Source organism: Propithecus coquereli, unplaced genomic scaffold, assembly GCF_000956105.1.
Source record: "Propithecus coquereli isolate 6110/MARCELLA unplaced genomic scaffold, Pcoq_1.0 Scaffold108, whole genome shotgun sequence".
In the NCBI taxonomy this organism is placed as follows: domain Eukaryota; kingdom Metazoa; phylum Chordata; class Mammalia; order Primates; family Indriidae; genus Propithecus; species Propithecus coquereli.
The window spans coordinates 3,405,746-3,428,455 of record NW_012134747.1 but is presented as its reverse complement, the minus strand read 5'-3'; the positions used below and the strand labels follow the sequence as shown (position 1 = coordinate 3,428,455).

Here is a 22,710-nt window from a genome sequence, read left to right as displayed (position 1 = left end):
ATGGAATGAAACTTGTCATTTAACATTAAATGGCAGCACAGTTAATACAGGCCAAAAGATGTTTCATTAGGAATCAGTGGAACAGTTCATGTCTCTTTTCGAGGACAAAAAAATGATCAGTGAAGCAAAGGGAGCCTTCAAGCATTGTTGAAAAACAGTTTTCAAATTCTGTAATCACAAATTAAACTTTGGCTCTAGCATGGGAGGTCACTTAGGAATGTGGGCTGGGTCTGCTATGTTCTAATCAAAGGTATTTGTTTTGTCCCACTATATTTGACAGAATATTCAAATATATTTTTCATCTGTACATATAAACGTGTGCATTCATCCATAGTGTGTGTATAAATGAGTCATTGGCGCTATTGTCCGTAGGAAGCAAGTAATGATATATCAGTACATTCTTGCTTATTCTGCTAGTTATCTCAAAGGGATATCATTTGATTTTTTTAATTTTAAAAAGTAAAATATAAGTTTATATTTTAAAAAAAATCAAATAGTTTAGAAAGGTATATGAAGGAAAGTAAAATTCTATCTCTACCCCTTACTCATCCATTCTCTTCAAAGGGTAGACCCTGCTGACGGTTTTATATATCCTTGAAAAATAAAAACCTTTCTATTTATATCAGTATCTGTCTCTCACACAGATTGTATCCATATCAATATTTCAATATAGTGTATGTATTTTAACTCAAGTAGAATCTTTCTAAACATACATCTTAAAGCTCTTTCCTTATTTTATTTAATAGTTGTATAAAATCTTTTGAAAGCTTTTCAAATCAGTTTTCTGTCAATGAGTGTTATGTTATTTCTAGTTTAGGGTGGTTAGAAGCAATGCCATGGTGAATGCCTACCTATATTTTAACATCCTTTTGTGAATGTATGCAAAGGATAAATTCCTAGCAATGAAGTTGTTAGGTCAAAGGGTATGTGCATTTTTTTTTTTTTTGAGTTAATAGGTTTCATGAAATTTCCTCAGTTTATCAATTTTATCTTGCTAACATATGGCAGGGCTATATAAGGACTTTACCGTCTCATGGGGACAGTCAGCCACATAAATATACCCTTAGAATACAACGTATGTGCAACGGGGAAGAGCTGTCGGAAGGGTGATATATTTGAAAGATGTTTGAAAGTTAGTCTCACAAAGTTCTGGGAAGTGATGAAAGGTGGAAAGTAAAGGATGAGTAAAAGATGACCCTGAGGTTTCTGGCTTGAGCACCTGTAATGGATGGTGATAACATAAACTTTAGAATTTCAGAATTTTTGAGAAGCTGCAAGAAACCTTTAAAAGACCTTCTATCCATTGTTACCATTATAATTGAAGAATAGAGGCTTAGAAATCTTTTGAGAATTAGGTAAGTGACCTAAGTAGGCAGGGGCAGAGCTGAGGCTGAGACCAAGTTTCCTGACTCCCTGTCCGGTTGTGTTTCTTACTCTATCATATTGAGTCTAAGACTAGGGCCTGTCGGAGGGATGGGTGCCATAGATGCTCGTGGAGAGTCCTCTGCGTGCTTGAAACTATAAGAGGGGTTAAGGTCTCCAAGCTGGTGGGAAACCAGTGATGAAACTCAAGAGCCCACCCTTAATTAGGTGGCATAAAGAAGTATGGGTGGAGGAAATAGTAGAAGCGCTGTCGGGTAGAGCACTGGAGTGAACAGTGTTGTGGAAGCTAACAGAGGAATGGGCTAGAAGGTGGGAGGAGCAGGTGAGTAGTGTCACGTGCTGCAGAGACCCAGGGGAGTGAAGGGCAGGGAAAGGTCTTTGAACTTAAAGATGACGGTCAGTAGTTATCTTTAAGAAATCAATTTAAGTAGAATGGTGGAAACCTATATGAGGAAAACCAAACAGATAACAAACCACTCAAACTAAAGGTTTTACTGTGAAGGAAAACAAAGGGAAAGAGTACAGCAATTAGAAGAAAAAGTAGAGTTGAAGGGTAGTGGGAGGGTGAGGGGAGAAGAGATTGAGAGATTATTGTTTGTTTTCATTTTATCCCAATAAAAGGGGAAAGAGTCACTGAAGATGGAAGGATTGAAGCATCTGAAGATGGCGCTAGGATTTCGAGGAGGCAAGTAGAGCTAGGGTCTAGGGCCAGAGTTGTGTGTATGTGACCACAAGCTCATTAGAGCTAATGTTTATCAAGTGCTTACTCTGCTGGGCCCCATGCTTAAAGCTGTGTGTGCTTTACATCACTTCATCCTCACTACAGCCGGTGAAGCAGGAACTATTTCTTTTTAAGCCCTAAGTTACAGCTGAGGAAAGAAAGGCTTGACGGGTTTAGGTAATTTGTCCAAGGTCATGTACCTCGTAAGTAAGTGGTGAGGCTGGGTTTCCAATTCAGTTCAATCTTTATTTGAAACCTGACCTATCACATAATGATGTGCTGAGCTTGGTAGAAGAGAATGCCTGTGCCTGATAACTTAGATTTTCAGGGAAATTTAAAAACAAGGTTATAGGCCAAGCATAGATACTGAGCAGTTGGCAGATTTGGTGTCATTGTTGGCAGTGAATGGAGATGAAAAGAATTGAGATGACAGGCCGGGCGCGGTGGCTCACGCCTGTAATCCTAGCACTCCAGGAGGCTGAGGTGGGCGCATCGTTTGAGCTCAGGAGTTTGAGCCCAGCCTGAGCAAGAGTGAGGCCCTGTCTCTACTAAAAAATTAGAAAGAAATTAGCTGGACAACTAAAAATATATAGAAAAAATTAGCTGGACATGGTGGCACATGCTTGTAGTCCCAGCTACTCAGGAGGCTGAGGCAGATGGATCCCTTGAGCCCAGGAGTTTGAGGTTGCTGTGAGCTAGGCTGATACCACGGCACTCCAGGCAGGGCAACACAGTGAGACTCTGTCTCAAAAAAAGAAAAAAAAAAAAGAATTGAGATGACAATAAAGAGCATGGATGTGTGATAGCTTAGGCCAGCATGGTTATGTGATTGTTTTTCGTAATTGTTTTTAGTACTCAATGCAATTAGAAAATGTTAGATACTATAAGACAGTGACTCAATTTTGCTTTGTTTTTGTGTTTTAGAATAAGAACATGCTACATAAGATCTTGTATCAACTCTTCAAATTATAGAAATTAAAATTATTTTATCCATTGTAGAGCAAGAGAGCCCTTCTATTTTCTTAACTTTTACATTAACCAGAGTTAGCAGTAAAAACTACATATGCTAAGCAGAAAGCCATGATTCTATTCCAGATGATATCTACTTGTGTTGACTTAGAAATAACTTTGTGCCACAACCTATGCAGTGGGAGAAAATACTTCCAAACTTTATATCTGATAAGGAGCTAATATCCAAAATATGTAAGAAATTTCTACCACGCAATAGCAAAAGAACAAATAACTTGATTACAAAAATGGGCAAAGGACTTGAATAAACATTTCTCCAAAGAAGACATACAGATGGCCAACAAGTATGTGAAAAAATGCTCAGCATCACTACTCATTGGGAAAATGTGACTCAAAACCACAATGAGGTGTCATTTCACATGTGTTAAAATAGCTGCTATCAAAAGCACAAAAGATGGTAATTGTTGGCGAACATGTGGAGAAATTAGAATCCTTGGTGGAAATGTAAAGTGGTGCAGTCACTATGGAAAACAGTAACGAGTTTTCTCAAAAAGTTAAAAATAGAGCTACTATATGATCCATCAATCTCACTTCTGGGTATATATCCAAAAGAATTGAAATCAGATATCTCAAAGAGATATCTGCACTCCCATGTTTATTGCAACATTATTTACAATAGATAAGATATGGGAACAACCCAAATGTCCATCAATAGAGGAATAGTTAAAGAAAATATGGTATATTTATATAGTGGAATATTATTAAGCCTTAAAAAAAAAAGGAAATCCTGCTGTTTGCAACAACATAGATAAACCTGGAGGACATTATATTACGTGAAATAAGGCAGTCATAGAAGGGCAAATACTGTATGATTCTACGTATATGAGGTATCTAAAATGTTCTACATTTCATGATGTATGTGAGAGTGAATGAGTCTTTTTACCAATATGCCAGCACCAGAAATTGAAGAAACAAAAAACTGCTCTAGGAAAAGTTGCCTTGCTTCTCAGTGGAGAAAAGAAAATGGATGTTCAAGGAAACCCTCCCCTGAAATCAGGAACTTCAGGCTGGTCTCACATGGGTTTGATATTTCTTGGGTGATATGAAAAACCTCAAGTTGGGAATTTATTTTTAAATAGTCTTGAATTGACAGTGCCCACAGGTGCCCAACAGAAGCAAATACAGTCTCTCTAGAGAGGAACTGACCTTTAACCCAGACCTCAAAAGATTTTTATAGATAATGGTCCAAGGAAAATAAGCAGTTCACAATGAAAAAAATCTCAAGTCAGGCAAGGCATTAAGACACTTTAAAAAGAGATAGCAAATACAACAGGAAGCATTTAAAACACAAAGATTTAAAATTCTTAGAAATATATAATGAATGTTTTGTTTTAAAAAATTAAAAGCAGGAGAATATTACTAATGTTTAAAATTTTTAATTCAACAGATAGCATTAACAACAGATGAAGCACAGCTGAAGAGAGAATTAGTGAAGTGAAAGATAAATCATTCAGAATTCATTTCTGAGAGACTGAGACATAGAGATATAGGGGTAAAGAAGGAAAGCTTTGCCCTTCACCCTCCGAATTTGCTGAAAAAGAATTGACAAATGCTCATTAATAGGAGAAAAAGGCATGTAAATTTATTTTAACATGTATAGCATGAGGGAATTGCAGGAGAATGATTACTCAATAACCCAAGGGGATACAGATGCTTATATACCTTCTTCATAGGGTAAGAAGAGATGGGGGGTTAGGAGTAAATGATTTTTAGGGGAACGAATAGATCTAATGCTCAGACAATGGTAAGTAAATAATTCTTTCTGGAAATTTAATGGGACTGGTGAACAAACAATGGTTTGGAACAAAGTTTGTCTGGGCTCTAAGTGTGATGTTTAATATTTAGTCTCTTCCTCTGTAATACGAGTTTTAATCTTCTCTGGTTAATTAAATTTCAGGGAAAGGATCAAAGGCAATTATATTCCTCTTTAGAGGTTTGGTTTCTAGGTAGATTATGGGAACTTCAGAGAACACCTTCTTCCTGTGCTTTGGGAGAGACAGACGATCAGAGAGACTGGGGGTGGGGAACGATGGAGAAAGTCAGTGAGAACCCCAGTTCTGAGGCCTTTAAATTTTCAAAGTACTCAGCATGCCCAAAGCACCATAGTCTGGGGTATTGTTTTCTGCGCCCCAACAGAGCAAAGTGTGAGAAGCCAGAAGAAGAAAAGAGATGATGGCTGAAGATTTTCCAGAACTGATGAAAGCCACTAATCCAAGATTTAAGAAGTCCAACAAATTGCAAGAATGGGATGAATAAAATTAATCCAGAATAGACACATTAGAGTAAAACTGTTGAACACCAGAGCTAAAGAGAAGCTCTTAAGTGGCTATAGAAAAAAGTAGATTTGCCCTCAAAGGGGCAACAGTTGAGCTGACGGCTAACTTAAGAACGGGAACAATGAAAGCTGGAAGACAGTTGAGTGGGGTGTCCTCAGTGTGTGGAGGGCAAAAACCTTTCAACCTAGAATTCTATACCCTATGAAAATGCCCTGTAAAAAATGTCTTTCAGGAACAAGAGTAAAATAAAGATATTTTTAGACTAGCAAAACTCAAAAAGCACATCACTGGTAGAACATTAATAAAAGAAATTCTAGAATATACTTCAGGTAGAAGGAAAATGATCCCACCCAGGTGGAGCTGTAACAGGAATGAAGAGCAAAGAAAGTGGTAAATGTTTAGTCTAAATAACATTGCCTTAATTTAAATGTATATAATGGCAATTAAAATGCTTAATGTTTTTAAAGCCAGAATTAAAGTGCATAGAGATAAAATGGGGTTGCTTTTAATTTAAACAGTATAAAACATGTGTATGGTACAGAAGGAAAGTAAACAGCTGTAGGCAGCTGCCTAGGTTGCCTTGTACCTCGGCAAGTGTTGCACTGCCGGGAGAACAGCAGCCAATAGCTGGTTAGCATTCTGGGCCAGGTTCGTTGCAACTCTGTTGACTATACCAGGTTGCCAGCATAGTTGAAGGAAAAGGAAAAGAAAAAAAAAAAGTAAAGGTAACAAAGGCTATAAGTTCATTGTGCATATTAAAATTTCCAGAGTCAACACCTAGAGTAGAAAACGACTTAAATGCAGCTTCGAACAGGTAATGGGGCTGTGGGTGTGGGGGGTTGGGGAATGTGTAGGAAAAAGGTAAGAAAGGAAAGAAAAAAATTGAAAAGGTGGGTCGTGGTTTGTAGATTAGCTTTGTGAAAGTGACATGACCAACAGCTTGGGAACTAAAATCCCATGTGCTAAAACTCTGTCACATCTAGGGTTTCCTCCCATCTAAGTGATGAGCATTGTTGATGGCAAAGCAATATACAGTAGTAGAACTATAGAGAACTAGAGCTGAGACAAGAGTGGCGTTTCCTATAGAAAACCTAAGAGTTGCCAAGATGATTTTGTTCGAATTGCAATGAAATTAAGAAGAAACTAATGTCTTAAAAGTCCCTGGACTAAAGAAACTAAATAATAGATATTTATATTTTATATTCAAATCGAAGTAATTTTAGTGTTCACTGATATCAAGTCTTCAGTTGTCAGCTAGTTTATTTGGTTTTAACACCAATGACACAATCATAAAACAGGCCTTGGCACCAGTGACGTTTCTCAGCAAGACACTGAAACTCGCCCTGTGCAAATCCCAGACACGTGGGGCCTGACCGTCCCTTGACTGGGCAGGAGAGGTAATGCCAGCCTGTGTCTCTAAGGGTTAACTCACTTGGGGAAACCAAGAGGAATGCTGAGGGATCAAGACATGACGTGCTGCCCATTGTTTGTAGCTCTAGGATCAAAATATACAATTATACATGCCAAATAAATTCTAAACCTGTAAGGTAGGAAAAGAAGGGTGGGTAGCTCTGACGGCAGGTGCCAGAAGCATTGAATAACCATTCTCAGACACAAGGTGCACCACTGTTGTCTTGAGTGCTACGGGGTCCCCAGTCTGACATTTTCCCCCATGCTAGACAATGTGCATTCACTGCTGGAGTCTCTGTTAAGCCTCCTTCTCCCAGACCTGCTGGCTCCTGGTGCCCGCCCAACACAGAGGTGCCTTTGTGAGTGTAATTACCTTTCCCTGTACTAGAAATAGTCTGCTTAGAGCTGTGTTTGCAGGTACTGCTAGAATAAGCAGGAATTAGCATGTGAAAAGACCTGCCCTGGCCCTGCCTTCTTTATCAGCACCTCCTTCAGGACTGGTTTTTTTCCTATGTGGATTGATTGGGCAGGTGGGCTACTATCCAAGATGAAGAGCTTTAAAAGAAAAAAAAAAGACATCAGAGATAGATCTGTGTGTGTGTTGAGAGAGAGAGAGAGAAATCCTGTTGTGTTGCATCTTTTGACAAATTCGTGCCAGGCAGAGCTGGCAGAGTAAACTTGAGTGGATGATTCCAGCAACTTGAGAATTGATTAAAGCTTCCTTGGGCTTTCAACACAGTGTCCACATCAAAAAGGCATGAGAAGCAAAATAAATGATTCTTTTGCCGTGATGATACTGCGGCCACTGCCTCTAAGCCTGTCTAATTGGCCTGTGTCAATTGTGGACTATTAACTTAAGGTTAAGTGAGACCTACCCTTAAAGCTTTCCTAGACCTTAAATAGAACGATGATGGAGAGACTTTAGAATGATACAGAATTGGAATGGAGCCAGAGTCGATAATCAAACCACCCCGAGTTGCTTTTTATTGTCCCCGTCTATATTAGTATGCCTTTTATTGAAAAAAAGAAAAGAAAAACCCAATGATTTCCCTTCTTTGGAGGGATAGCACTTTAATCAATAGTAAGAGATTAGAGGATTGCATTTTGCATTTATTCATTTTCCCCAGGAGATTATACTATGTGTACAAAGGAAATTCAGGGCCAACTAGAGAATGTCTAAGGGCAGAGCTGCCTACAGAGCTAGTGAAAAAGACTTAAAACAGGAAAATGTAGCGATTTTCTTATAGGGCAGGAATGTTGAAAGCTTTATTATAAGTGGCACACAGTTTATAATTTATTCATTTTTTAATGGTCAAAGTAATTATTTTTGTGTTGCTGATGCAGGCTGTAGGGCAGCAGAGCGTTTTCCTTCATTGTAAAGTCGCCTGTTCAGAATGGCTGATCACTTAGTAAAAATTATACATGGGGCAAGGAAAATTCAAGTTAAACAGGTTTGCGTCTTGCTGTAGGACTGGAGAATGGGTGTTCACCACAAAGTGCAGGATTTATCAAGGAAGCTGAGAGAGAAACATTTTCATCTTTGGAACTTTAAAAGCCTTTCTAACATCCTGCTTCTCTTTTCATTGTGCGGGAGCAACAGGTCAGGTATAGCCTAAGGCAGCCTTACAAATTGGTACCTGCCTTCATGCCTAAAGGAAGTGGTGGGGAAAAGGAGGCCATGGAAATTTAATAAGTCTGTGTCCTTTTCTCCGGCCTTTTGCAAAGTTCGCTTTCTTTGAGAATTGGGCTTTGTTGCCTGGGGCACAGGGGAGGCAAAGGGCCACCTCCTGACTCCACTGCAGAGTCATTTGCTGCAGGGAGCAGGTGCAGGTGCCGGGAGAGGCTGGGAGATGCAGCCCTCCCCTTCACCACATCTGTCCCTTACATTTGTACTGCAGTGGATACTTTACAGAGGACACAGTTACTACTTCATTTATTCCTAAAGCTCTGGTCCCCACTCACCCGAAGAAGGTGGCCTGTGGTATTTTTGACAGGTGAGGAAGGTTCAGAGCTTGATCGCTCCTGTTTCTCATCATGGGTTAAGCAGTGCCAGGGGGTGATCACACCAGGTGTTCTTCATTCCTCAGTAGATGGACATTTGCCTGATTAAAGGTCTTCACTCCCTGGCAGGGCTGTCCTGCCTCTGTGGAGCAGGGATAGTGGCTGCTCCTCAAGGTCTCTTTCTCCCTTGACTTTTTCCATTTCTTCCTCTTCCTCAGACAACCAGAAACCAAACACCTCTTACATATCCTCATATTTACTCTAGTTTGCGTAAGTTATTTGACCACATTGCCTGAGTCCTAGCTAAAAAAGATAAAAAATATAGCATACTTCTAGACATTTTGCTTTTAGGTTGTACAGTGTAGCTCCACTCTTTATTCAGGTTTGTTCTTTATTTGCATGTTTGTTTTTTGATCAAGCCATTTTTCTTCTCAGTCATTTAGAGTTGTTTTCCAACATCTCTTGAAGTGCATCACACTTCTTGGGAGACTCCCTTTCACAGGGATACACGATTTACTGTTAGGACTTCAGGTAGGGACGGAGAGGCCATGACGGAGGGGCGCTCCACGCTTCCTTCTTGGGAAAACCCAGCTGCTGCCTCACATGCCTTTGCTCTGCCTGTCTCTCATCTCAGCTCACCTTTTCCTGTGGCCTTCTGATCATATTGAAGCCACGTAGTATAAGGCAGGCTAATCTTTCTCTCTCTCTCTCCTTTTTGTATTTTTTATTTTTTGATAACATTAATATTTCGGTACAAAATTATTGACCGTTTCTGCCTAGGTTTTATTATATCCCCAACAAACAATATATCCTTGTTTGAAAAACTAAAAGCTTGGTTTTAGTTTCTAATATGTTTTTCCAAGAAATGAGTTAATGTCCTTGCAGAAACCTGACAATATATCCCAAAGCCTCTCATTTTTCTTTTTAGTTGTGATTTTTTTCCCATGGAAATTGGCAAAGCAAAATCATTGTTATCAGGAACATGTCTTAGTCCTCACTGACAGCCAAAGATTTTGCTCAATATTCTATAAATTAAGTCAGACAGTAGTTCCTGGCCCCCTGGTTGCTTACAGCCTGAGATATAGGCAGCACTGAGATAGGGCATGAAGCAAACTCAGAACAGTGTTGAGAAAGTGTAGACAATATGGAGCCGTGTGAAATCCACTCCCTGTCTGTCTTCTAGTTAAAAGATCCTGGTAAGGGTGGTATTTGGAGTTTAAATGAATGAAGAGGTGGTATTTAAGAGGTTGATGTTCCCAGCTTAGCAATCATCAAAGAAGATGCAGAGTGATAGATGTACCTTGATGGATCAGATGAATGGGGCATTGAATAGTTTTACCTGAGAGGCACAAGGCTGACCAGAGAGAGGAAACTGGGGAAGTGAAGTTCCTACAAAGCTTTGACAAGAATGAGAATATTGGGCCTAATCTACAAGACAGACAAGAACAAAGATGGCAGTTGTTGTTTTGAAACAACAAATAGAAAGGAAATTTAGGCAACATGGCCAAGGAATGAGGAAGATAGTAGATCATATAGGAAACAAAAACAAAAAACAAGAACCATATACCATGAAATTAAGGAGAAGAAAAGGCACAACTCAGAACCATTCCAGTGTGATCTCATCTGTGGAATGATTGTTAATATTTCTATTGAAAAAAATGTTCAAATGTATTTATAATATTTGTAGTGGTTACCTCTTGGTGAAAATTATGAACAGTTTAAATTTTTAATACTTTTCTATATATTCTATCATAAGCACTTAATATTTTATAATCAGGAAAAAACTTAAAAGGGAAAATATTACTGGCAAAAAAAATGAGAACACAGACTGAAGCTCAGCTGTAAGATGCAAACATTGGGAGATGTGGGTAAAGGTAAAAACTAATAGATAATAGTAAGAAGCAAGATTTGGGGGAAGAATTATACCAGCCTAAAAAATTACTCTAAAGTGATTTGTTTAGAAAGTTATGGTGATTTTTTTACTATATTGAGGGAGCCAGACATGAAGATTTAACTGATCTTCATTTGAATGGATTATTTGGTATCTAATTTGAATACCTTCTTTACTCAAATTAGACTGTTCTACATGTGGACAAATAGCTAGTAGAACTTGCAGGAAGGCTTGGAGGCAAGAAGGGAAAAGGAAGAGAAGACAGAAACTAAAGGGTGATAATGTTCCCCTTACACAGTAACTGCCTGAATTATAATGTTTTAAAAAACTAGTCATAAGGAAAGGATTGGAGGCTACACACGGATATTGACATTACACTGTACTTTCCCCTTGAAAAGCTGGGGGAAGTGGAAAAACCTCTTAGAGTCCTGAGGTTTGGCCGGCTCTCTGGAATTCCAAGATGTCCTCTGCACCAGCGAAGGGTATAGCCCTCAGTAAATGTGCAACTGATAGAGTAACTGTCTTGGGCATCAGTTTGCACATCTATAAAATGAGTAGCGTGGGTGTGGTGGATGTTGTGATTCTTCATTTCAGTTAGACATTTAACAGTTTGGGGATGGACAAGATGCAGAAGTGTGGGTTGACTGGCAGTACATGAGGTGGATACCTGTAGGCAGAGTGAAGAGAGGCGCGCGTAAGGCCCCTGTGGGTGAGCTGACTGAGGAATAGCCGACACGGCAGAACTGAGACTCTCCCAGGATGAAATTTAATAGGATTAAACATAAAGTCCTGCTTGTGCTACCTGTGTAAGGCCACTAAATAAATTACAGTGGAACTGGGTTAATAGCAGTTTATATGAAAAAGACTAAGGTTTTTATTCCTACAATCCTAGTCTGAGTCAAGAGTGAAATGTGGGTGTCCGAAAAACAAAGGCTGTAGTAACAGCTGTGCAAGGGGTTAAGGAACTTCAACAGAGTGGAGCCTCGCATCTGACAGAAATGCCCAGGATCCCGCATTACTAGGCCTCAATAAATGTCACTGGGTGTGGCTAGATCTGTTGAATCTGGATGGATTCATTATTTTCCTTTGGGAATTTTCTATGTTGAAAAGAGGTGATTTCCTTTCCATTCAGCCTACCCAAAACACAGTACATGTGTTGTGGTTTTCATTGTAATGTTATATCTTATTTCTGGTCCCTCATCAATTCTCAGGGCCCTCACATGGCATTATGTTGGCACCAGAAATTATTTGGTGAAGACTTTAGGAGCTAAATTGTTCTACAAACAGCTGTAAAATGTGTCAGAATTATTGCAAATATTGTAAGCCTTTAGAGCAGGCATTTATCAATGTTTCGTAAACCCTGGGTGGTGGGTAAGTATGTGAATAAATTTGGGGGGATTTATGAACCCCCTGAAAAGATACATAATTTTTTATGTATGTGATTTTTATTTTTTCTGGGAAAGAGTCCAAACAATACAAAAAAAAAAAACAAAAACCCTTTTCCCTCCACGTATATAATTTGTCTACTTCCCAATGTGTAAACAAAGAGACATCTTGATTGTTGATGCCCATCTTCTGTTGAGACAAGAGAATAGATCTTCTTTGAAATGCCAGTGACTTGCCACCAGTAAAGATTTAAAAGGGTGTCACAGGCAGAGTTCCAAAAATATTTTAATCAAAATTTTAGCATCAGAATAACTCCTCCCCCTTTACCCCATCACACAACAAGAGTAGTTTTCATTATAAAAACAAAATTCAGATTTATAACTTGCAGAATTTGGGTTATTTTTTTCTGTTCCCCTTTCAACTTGTGAGTACAAATATGGTCTTCTCCAGGAATATTTTGTTCTGAGGTGAGTTCCAAAGAAGCTTGATCTTCTCAATGGGATATGTGTTTCATGTGGTTTTTCTTCCTTTGCAAATGTGCAGGGTGCCAAAGCCTGCTTTCTGCGGGACATTCCTTTCTCGGCCATCTACTTTCCGTGCTATGCTCATGTGAAGGCTTCCTTTGCAGATGAAGATGGGCACATCAGCCCGGGAAGCCTGCTCCTGGCTGGTGCTATAGCTGGTGAGTGTCCCTCATGCAGTTCTGGTACTTCCCTAGCCATCCCCAACTCCTGCTGCCCCCACCCCGACCCCCACGGTACTACACTGAAATTTTTGCTGATAGTTTGTGACAGGGTACATATGAGTTGTCTAGAGGTTGCTTCGACTAGCTACTGAAAGGAAAGGAAAAGAAATTAATCTTAATTCTGGCAGATTAGATTATTAGACAAGCTCAATTTCTTAACACTAGAAAAGGCTCATTAAATATATTGGTTCATTTTGTGGGATCGTTACGTCTCAATTCAAGTGCTGTATCATTTCATAGTCTCACTTCATAGCATAAGAATGATAACGGTTTAGACAGTTTTTAAAAATTTGAATACTTGTGTCTTAACAGCATCTAAACAAAATAGTCCTTAAAAGTTTATCCAGAGCTTAAACAATAGTTATTATCATTTAGATAAAAGAAATGTAGTAGAACCAGAAAAGATCTGGGCTGATCAGAAACACCTGTTTTCCTCCCTGTGTAAGGTTATTGTGGGGGAAGGGCAGTAATTAAATCCTAGATGGAATTAACTATCTTCTTTTATTCAGTGCTCCACTGAAAATATCAATAGAAAAAAATTAGCCACAGCAGGAATCTGTTCATTGTTTGATGCTCCTTCTTGTGCAGGGACCCTAAAGACTGGGTCTAGACAGTCTAGATTAGCTCTCCAGGTGGTGACACACATTTAATGAGTTAACAAAGCCTAAGGCAGTCACAGGATACCTGCGTTCAAACATTTTTGATACAGGTGTTATTCTCATCAGATATGTGGCTAAAGTTTCCAGGCTGTTCCCAAAGACAGCATAAGAACAACTCCCAGCTTTGCGAAGTTGTTTGCTATTTTGTGCACACCCCACCCACCCTGGCAAAAGCCTGGGGAACCCCTGGAGACAGAACCTGTGTAGTTCCTCTTTAGTTATTACTTAATCCCTTTTCTTCAAAAGCAATGACATTGGTATATGAGTCAGGGTTTTTCTTTCCTGGCTGCTTAGGGACCTTAGTTGTGTGAGTAGCTTGGAGACCACTATACCTACAGCAAGAAATCATGATTTCAAGACTAGAGTATAGAATTCCCAATTTTAATTCCAACTTGGCCGTTGACTCACTGTGCTGTATATAAGTCATTTCTCCTATGTATACGTGAGAAAAATTTTTGAAACAAAAGTTTATAATTTATTTCAAATTACTTATTTGAAATAAGGTAGGACTTAATGAGGAGAACTGAGTTCCACTTATTAGTGTGTGACTTTGGGCAAGTTATTTAAATTCTCCTAAGCTTTGTTTTCCTCCCCTGTAAATGGAGATCCTAATTGTACCTGCTACAGAGTGTGGTTGTGAGGCTCAAATGAGAACATCCATGTGAAGGACTAGCATAGTGCCCAGCACATAGTAAATGCTCAATACGTGTTAGCCAATATGATAATGAATTCCAAAAGAATCTGTGAATCACTCCACAAATCAGTTGTGAAATTGGAAGATAAGAGTAGAGCTCAGAACAAGGTCTAGGATGCTTTCCTAAGCCTCTCTTTCTTCATTCCACAAAAAAATACTGTCTTTAACTCTTCTCTTGAAAAAAATGAGTACCCAGAAGTGATTTCATTTCTGGGTAGGAGTTTCCTAGGTAATCCATGCTATCAGAGCATAGATGTGAGGTTTTTGTTTATTTGATTGTTTTCTCTTTTAAGGCTTATTTTCTTTCTTTATCATCTTTTTATGATTATGAAAATAATATTGCTCATTGTAAAATATTTGGGAAGCACCACAAAGGGCAAATAAGAAAATATTATCCACTAGTCCACTACTCTAAGATAATTGCTATATAACATTTTTGCTAATATTCCCCCTTCTACAGTGTTTAACAGAGTTGCAATCACACCGTGTGTATGTAGTGTTCACTTAATATTGTGTCTTAAGCATTGTTAGCCATCATAGCAAAATCGGTAGTGGATGTATATTGTTGGGTCAGTCTACTCAGGTTCAAATTCCAGCTTCCCCACTCAGAACTGTGTGACCTGCACAAATTATTTAATCCCTCTCTGCCTGTTTCTCCATATATATGGGGATAAGAATAGTCTCACGAGATTATTAGAGGGGTTAAGTGAATTAACAGAAGATCTAGCAGCCAGGCTCGCCCTTAATCCCAGCTGAGGCAGGAGGATTCCTTGAGCCCACTGTAGTTCAAAGCCAGCCTGGGCAACATAGCCAAGATCCTGTTCCTAAAAAAAAAAATGTGAAAGAGAAGAACAAAGATAGTGCTTGCCGTATAATAAGTATTCAAAAATATCAATAATAATAGTAATTTTATTATGTATCATTTAAAACTTTCTAAACATTAGCTTCTGACTGCTGCATACTTATATATTCCTCAATATTAGACACCTGATTTTCAAAAAATTTTAAATAGTAGTGTTAAAAAAAAATCTTCATGCTTAAAGGCTTTTCTCCTATTTTGGATCATTTTTTTTTCAGAGGAACAGATTCTCTGAAGTGACTTTGTTGGTAAAAAAGTATAATAGTGTTTAAGGTATTGACACATTATTCTTGAAAGTTGCAAGTAGTTGACATCCCGATGCTGCTGTTATTTTAACCCCATAGTCATCCTGTTGTCTTTCCAGATACCTTCTGTGTTAGTTATCTATTGCTGGATACCAAATTATGTCAGAAGTTACCAGCTTAAAACAACAAATATTTATTATCTTGCAGTTTCTGTGAGTTAGAGAACAGGTATGGGTTGGGAGCAGCTTCTCTCACACACTTTCCCCCTTGGGAAAATACAAGACAGCTTGTCATTGGTTTTAGTCCTCACAGTATGGATCAGCTACAAAGCTTGATGGCCCTGTATATTCTACAAATCTATAAAAACTATGTAATGTAAATTAAGCTACTTTCTTAATTTAATAACAGATATCAGAAGCCAGTGGTGAATGTCATAACTACTGTTCTAATTAAAGTCAGAAATAAGACAAGGATGTCTCTCCCATCTTTGTTATTCTGTCTTATTTTGGAGGGTCCAGTCAGTGTGGTAAAATAAGACGACATCAGAGGCTTAAACATTAGAAAAGAAGAAATGAAGCAATCGTTATTTGCAAATGATTATTCACCTGAAAATCCAAACTAAAATGGCTAAAAAATGTATGAGAATGAATAAGAAAGATTAGTAATGTATTTTGTTGTAAGACAAACAAAAAATCTTATACAGCAATAAGTAGTTAACTGCTGTCGTGGGAGGAAGCAGAACAACCAGCTGCTGGCTGCTCGAGCAGAGAGCTGAGTCCAGCGTGGAGAAGGGCCGGGGGAATTTTGTGTGGAACTGTGCCCAGGACAACACCATCAAGAATGGCAGTGAGCACAGAAGTGCACTGGACCTATATGGGCTGTTGGGGGGAAGACAGACTAAGCCCCCACTTTCCCTTTGCGGATACCATTAAGAGCAAAGGCATTTGCTAGGGAGAGAACACAGAGGGTGCGGAGAATCCCAGGAAGTCTATCCCAGGGCAAAAGTGATCTTTGTTGTCATCAAGAAGAAAGGAGAAAAGCTCTTTCAAAATATAAAACTCCTTCTTTTTATATGGAGCTTGAGGCAACCACAATGAATAGTTGGCCACTAATTTATTATAAAACAGCAATATCTTATGACTTATTTTTATATGTACCGGATTCAAGTTGATCTCTTATGTAGAGTACATATATTTTTTGTTGAACAGCCCTAATATAAATAACACGGACCTGTGATTAAATGAATATGATCATTTGATAGTAATAGTTTTGATAGTAATTCCAGTTATTCAGTGAGTGCTAGCTCGCTTTTTTCTTTGCAAAAATTTGATTAGTCTTGAAATTAGATTATTTTAGTAATACGCAGCTTTTTACAGAAGTGGTTATTGGTATCTCAACCTAGAGAATATTGATTTTTTTTTTTTAGATTAATGTATTTAGTTATAAAATTGGACTGTCTTTAAATACTGGAACATCTACTCCATTATTTCACAGGTTAGAGCAGAACTACAGTGTTTGCATTTATGTTATTGGCCAAAGTACCTCAGCTTGTCAGAGGGTGAGGATTGAAGCAGGAGCCTGAAATTAAGAAACCAAATTTCAATTCCCTCACCAGGCGCTTCTTAATTATTGAAGGACATTTCAGTACAGCTTTGGAAAATATCAAAAGATCTGATACTTCTCAAATTGTATAGAGTGATCTATCATACCAGATAATTTTTATTGTCAGAGTGAAAAGGTATAGGAACAAGTCAAACTGTAGTGAGGGTCTTGCCTTTGAATTAATCAGCTTAGATTAAGTTGAAATTCATATTTTTAAGAGTTGTTCAGTACACAGAAATAGAGGTGTTATATATGTGTGACTGATCATGGTGCTTTTGCAAACATATTAGAACGTATGTGTTAGGAGAAGAGTACTATTGGCACAAATTTGTTAATTGTGTGGACATAAAGCTTAAGACAATTCAAAAGTAATTCTTAGATCCTTAAAAAGAAAAGAGTATAGGAGAGATTGGATCAAGGTAATGGCCTGAACATTTTAATCAATCTCTCCTTTCCTCCCAAATACCTTAAAATGTCAGGAAATACATTTTTAAAAATTTCATACTGTCACTAGAAAATGTTAGCAACAGCCTTCGGCAGACAGGAAGCAGAGCCATATCGACTCTGAGATTGGACCGAAAGATGCCATGCCACAGCCCAAAACACTGGCAGGAAAAACTAATTCTAAACTAAGAGCAGAACCTCTGAGTGAACAATAGAATGACTGGAATGGAGGTAGAGGTTTTAGGGTAAATCATTAACAAAAGGGAGAGAGCTGCATTTACTGCAGGCTGGCCAGGTTTTGCCCTCTGCCTTGGTTTTCATATGGAGCTTCAGGCGACAGTTGTCTCCAGGTTAAAAGCTTGCATTCTAAAGAAAGGAACCACTTCCCTGAGAGGCCAGGAGTAAGGAACTAAAAGGAAGCAAGGCGGGGCTTAAGGTAATTCCAGACCTTTACCACAGATGCAGAGAAAAACAAACGAATGGCAGCTCTTCCCAAGAGGAATATAAAGTAAATTCTACCTGCTTCCAAAGTGAAACTTTCCCCTTTTCAGCAGTTTGGAAATTCCCTACCCTGCCAGCCTATCCCAGCCCCTTGTACCCAGTGGATAGGTCTCACCAACTTCACGAAGCCCACAGACAACCCTCCCATTCACAAGAGAGACCTGTGGGTGAAACAGAAACAGACGTAGAGTATGGGAGAAGCCACCCACAACATCTGCACAGAAGATACTCATCAGCCTATCCTTTGAACTTGAATATCAGTAGACAGCCAGAGGTCCTTGGACATGAAGCAGCAACAAGGCAAGTGAACAGAATCACAGAGAAAACAGGCACTTCAAGGAATAGAGGAGAACTTGTAAGAACTATAATTAGGGTCCTCAGAGAGATTTGAAAGAAATAATCACTAAGGAGGCTTCCTTGAAAACTAATAAATGGATTGCCAAACTTAAAAATCCGGAGATGGTTCTAAATGATAGAATGGATATTGGTCAAAGACCAAATTAGACATCTGGGAAATAAAGTCATAAAAACAAACTCTAGAATGCGGAGCAATAATACAGAAATGGAAAATAAGAGAAAATTTAAGAGCCATGTAGGGTTAATCCAGGGGGTCTAACATCTATTTCATAGGCGTTCCCTAGGGAGTGGCAGTAAGGAAAGGAGGACAGAAAACAGTCAGTAATGGAAGATGATTGGCTCTGTATGTTCTCACCTGCAATACTGGGTCCCTTCAGAAATGCCAAGGAGACGACGTCTTGACCTGTGATCACTTCCCCAGGCACACACACCAGCACTCAGGAGGGAGGGCAAGACTAAAGTTAGTTTCTCCCTTGCAAGGACTCAAATATTTCTCCTCACAGACCTTCTCTGAAGCAAGTGAAAAGTGATTAAGAAGGAGGAAAGTGTGGGATATACAAAACAGAGCAAATAAAAGTTAAACCTGTGAGTCGGTCTCCATTATTGCTGCCTTTGGTCTCTGTATTTATTACGCAAGAAGGGTTGTTGGGAGGCTGGAAAAGGAAAGGGAGGACGAGAGTGACAGTGCCACGTTCCTCACTCTGCCGGAGGAGGACACAAATGCTAATTGGTTGTACACCGTAAACGTGTACCTGTGTAACAAGCACATGTGACGGTTAAATAAATACGTTTAGGGAAGGGGGACTCAAAAGGGAAATAACGAGAAGCAGAGAAAACAGAAAGCAAAATACAGGCCAGCAGAAAGAAGTCTAATAGCCACAATCATGTGAACAGACTCAAAGCTCCTCGTAAAAATAGTGTGAGACGAGTTTTGAAAGCAAATCTAGTCATCTGAAGTTTGAGAAAACAGTGACATAGAAAGATTGCAAGAACAGATTGAAAAATATGTACCAGGCAAATACCAACAAGAAGCAAGAGTAGCAATACTAATGTCAGACTAAATGGAATCCGGGCTTTACAAATAGCATTCAGAAGCAAACAGAAGCATATTTTATACTTGTAAAAGATAAAATCCACTACAAAGATACTGGCATCAACCTCTGTGTAGTGTCAATATAATATTATTGTCTTATAAAATCTCAGTTTAAAAGTATAAAGAAAATGTGATTATTTTCTCATACTTCATGAGAAATTTTATCACATGACTCTTGGAAGCTGACATGTTAAGTAGGTAATATAGACAAGGACGCAAAAGGAATTTTGAAAGTTCTTACCTGGATCCAAAATAAATAGATACTAACCTTTGTATCCAATAAACAGAAAAGGACGTTCTTTATAAATGCTAATGGGATATTTATGAACATTAAATGTGACTCATGCCCCAAAGCTGTGTTTTGCCAGTCACATTTTTCTTTTTGTTGTAAGTGATCGTTTACTCTCTAGTTGCTGAGCCACCTTGAAGACTTGTAACTTTTTTATTGGTTGAGAAGCCCCCCAGATCACTCCTGTCACAGAGGTGGTGGGTGGCCCCAAGGTCTCTACCTCTATCTTGTCACTAAAGCATCAGGCAGGCAGCAAGTCCCCTTCCTGCTGAGGAACCTAGAAAAAGCCTCCCCAGCTCCTAGTCTCCCCTGGCTCTCCTGTCGTTAGGAACACAGAAAACTCAGACCATTTGGTAGGCCTTGTCTTTGCTTTTTGAAAGCCAGCAGAGACCAGGCAAATCTGCCTGGAATCCTTGCCAGCCCTGGCCCCCAAAGTCAACAGCCCTCTAGTGGCCAGACTCTTGCCAGTATCGGCTGCTTTCCTGGCCTTGCTCTGGAACGGCCTGATGCAGTTCTGTAGGTTAACTTAGCCAATCCCCTGTCTGCGGAGCTATCCAGAGTTCCTCCTAGGCCCTAGCAGACTCCTGCGTAGGAGAAATGGGAGCTTAGAATGGCAGTGCTGAGAGTAATGTTCAGGTTTCCCTGGTGCTAGCATCCCCTACAACTTCAATCAGTTTTGCAGACAACTTTTTGAATAGCATATATGTTTCTTTTGACTTTTTTTTATTTCCCTAATCAGTGTTTTTCATACCTGTTCCCCCCACCCCTAATACTTCTCTCTTTTTTCATAACAAGGAACTGTTTGTGAAAACTGCTGTCTCTGAAGGGAACTTTTCACCCATCTTATTGCTTGCGTGTCTTTCCTAGTCACCCGACATGCCTGCCCTGTTGCAGGGGAAATTTTATTGCATGTCTAAAGCAGACCGCCTTGCTAAACTCTTTCTAAACCAGGAAGTAAAACAAAATCGGTGGTGTGAACACAGTGGGTTTCTAAGCATTTTTCATGTTTCCTTCCATTATGTTGGAGGATAAATTCCTGGCTCAAAGTTAAAATAATTCCTCCAAACTAATAGGAAATTCAGTGTGACTTACCCAGTGAAGCATTAGATATAAAGTGAGTTTTTTTGCATGCAAAACTGTGATACGTTTTTAAAAACTCTTACTTAAGATTAATGTTTGGAAAAGGAAAAGATACTGCTTTGGTAATATAAAAGCAAGCATGTAGTATGCAGATTTACTAAGACACACACACACACACACACACACACACACACACACACACAGAGTAACTTTAAAGCTGTCTGTTAGAAGGATGAGATGTAGTTGTGAGCCAGACCATGTTGGTTTGGACAGAAATTCTTACAGAATTATTAAGCCTTAAAAAAAGCAAAGGAGATTTATGCATCTGCATTTGACCAATTTGGTTTGGAATAGGTTCATAATGGAAAAGTAATAAAACCATAAGAGACAGTGTCTTCTGAATACAGTCTCGCTTTTAAAAAATCTAAACATGGGCTGCCGCATTTTGGATAAAATGACTGTAGAAAAATTTCCCATTGGTAATTTTGGGAGGGTTTTTTGTTGTTGTTGTTCCTTTTTCATTGATTATCAGCCAGTATAAATTTTAAGCTCTCTGTCAAATATTTTTCTGGAGATGTCAGTCTTAGGAAAAAGGAATCCTGAAGTGTTATCTGTGGGAGCCTCCCTCTCCCCCTGTTACCCCTCTTCCCCAACCCCCTCCTCTCCACAGTGTTTTTTTTGGTATCAGTAAAGTCTTTTTCTGGTGTAACTGGAGAGGTAAGGGTCTGGGAGGAGGGGGTGGATGAATATGTGAGAGAAGGCACCTCCTGTGACTGCTGTGTATGTTCTCACCTGCAATACTGGGTCCCTTCAGAAATGCCAAGGAGACGACGTCTTGACCTGTGATCACTTCCCCAGGCACACACACCAGCACTCAGGAGGGAGGGCAAGACTAAAGTTAGTTTCTCCCTTGCAAGGACTCAAATATTTCTCCTCACAGACCTTCTCTGAAGCAAGTGAAAAGTGATTAAGAAGGAGGAAAGTGTGGGATATACAAAACAGAGCAAATAAAAGTTAAACCTGTGAGTCGGTCTCCATTATTGCTGCCTTTGGTCTCTGTATTTATTACGCAAGAAGGGTTGTTGGGAGGCTGGAAAAGGAAAGGGAGGACGAGAGTGACAGTGCCACGTTCCTCACTCTGCCGGAGGAGGACACAAATGCTAATTGGTTGTACACCGTAAACGTGTACCTGTGTAACAAGCACATGTGACGGTTAAATAAATACGTTTAGGGAAGGGGGACTCAAAAGGGAAATAACGAGAAGCAGAGAAAACAGAAAGCAAAATACAGGCCAGCAGAAAGAAGTCTAATAGCCACAATCATGTGAACAGACTCAAAGCTCCTCGTAAAAATAGTGTGAGACGAGTTTTGAAAGCAAATCTAGTCATCTGAAGTTTGAGAAAACAGTGACATAGAAAGATTGCAAGAACAGATTGAAAAATATGTACCAGGCAAATACCAACAAGAAGCAAGAGTAGCAATACTAATGTCAGACTAAATGGAATCCGGGCTTTACAAATAGCATTCAGAAGCAAACAGAAGCATATTTTATACTTGTAAAAGATAAAATCCACTACAAAGATACTGGCATCAACCTCTGTGTAGTGTCAATATAATATTATTGTCTTATAAAATCTCAGTTTAAAAGTATAAAGAAAATGTGATTATTTTCTCATACTTCATGAGAAATTTTATCACATGACTCTTGGAAGCTGACATGTCAAGTAGGTAATATAGACAAGGACGCAAAAGGAATTTTGAAAGTTCTTACCTGGATCCAAAATAAATAGATACTAACCTTTGTATCCAATAGACAGAAAAGGACGTTCTTTATAAATGCTAATGGGATATTTATGAACATTAAATGCGACTCATGCCCCAAAGCTGTGTTTTGTCAGTCACATTTTCTTTTTGTTGTAAGTGATCGTTTACTCTCTAGTTGCTGAGCCCCCTTGAAGACTTGTAACTTTTTTATTGGTTGAGAAGCCCCCCAGATCACTCCTGTCACAGAGGTGGTGGGTGGCCCCAAGGTCTCTACCTCTATC

General features: G+C 39.1%; 1 protein-coding gene across 2 annotated transcripts in view; it reads left to right on the top strand.

The window, feature by feature from the left end:
- The window catches only part of SLC25A13 (solute carrier family 25 (aspartate/glutamate carrier), member 13), a 172,535-nt gene that overhangs the window by 146,080 nt on the left and 3,745 nt on the right, over positions 1-22,710 (top strand). For both annotated transcript variants that reach the window (XM_012647814.1, XM_012647822.1), the window contains one exon: positions 12,641-12,779. In XM_012647814.1, coding sequence (XP_012503268.1) covers positions 12,641-12,779 — 139 coding nt within the window. The remainder of the gene's footprint in view (positions 1-12,640; positions 12,780-22,710) is intronic.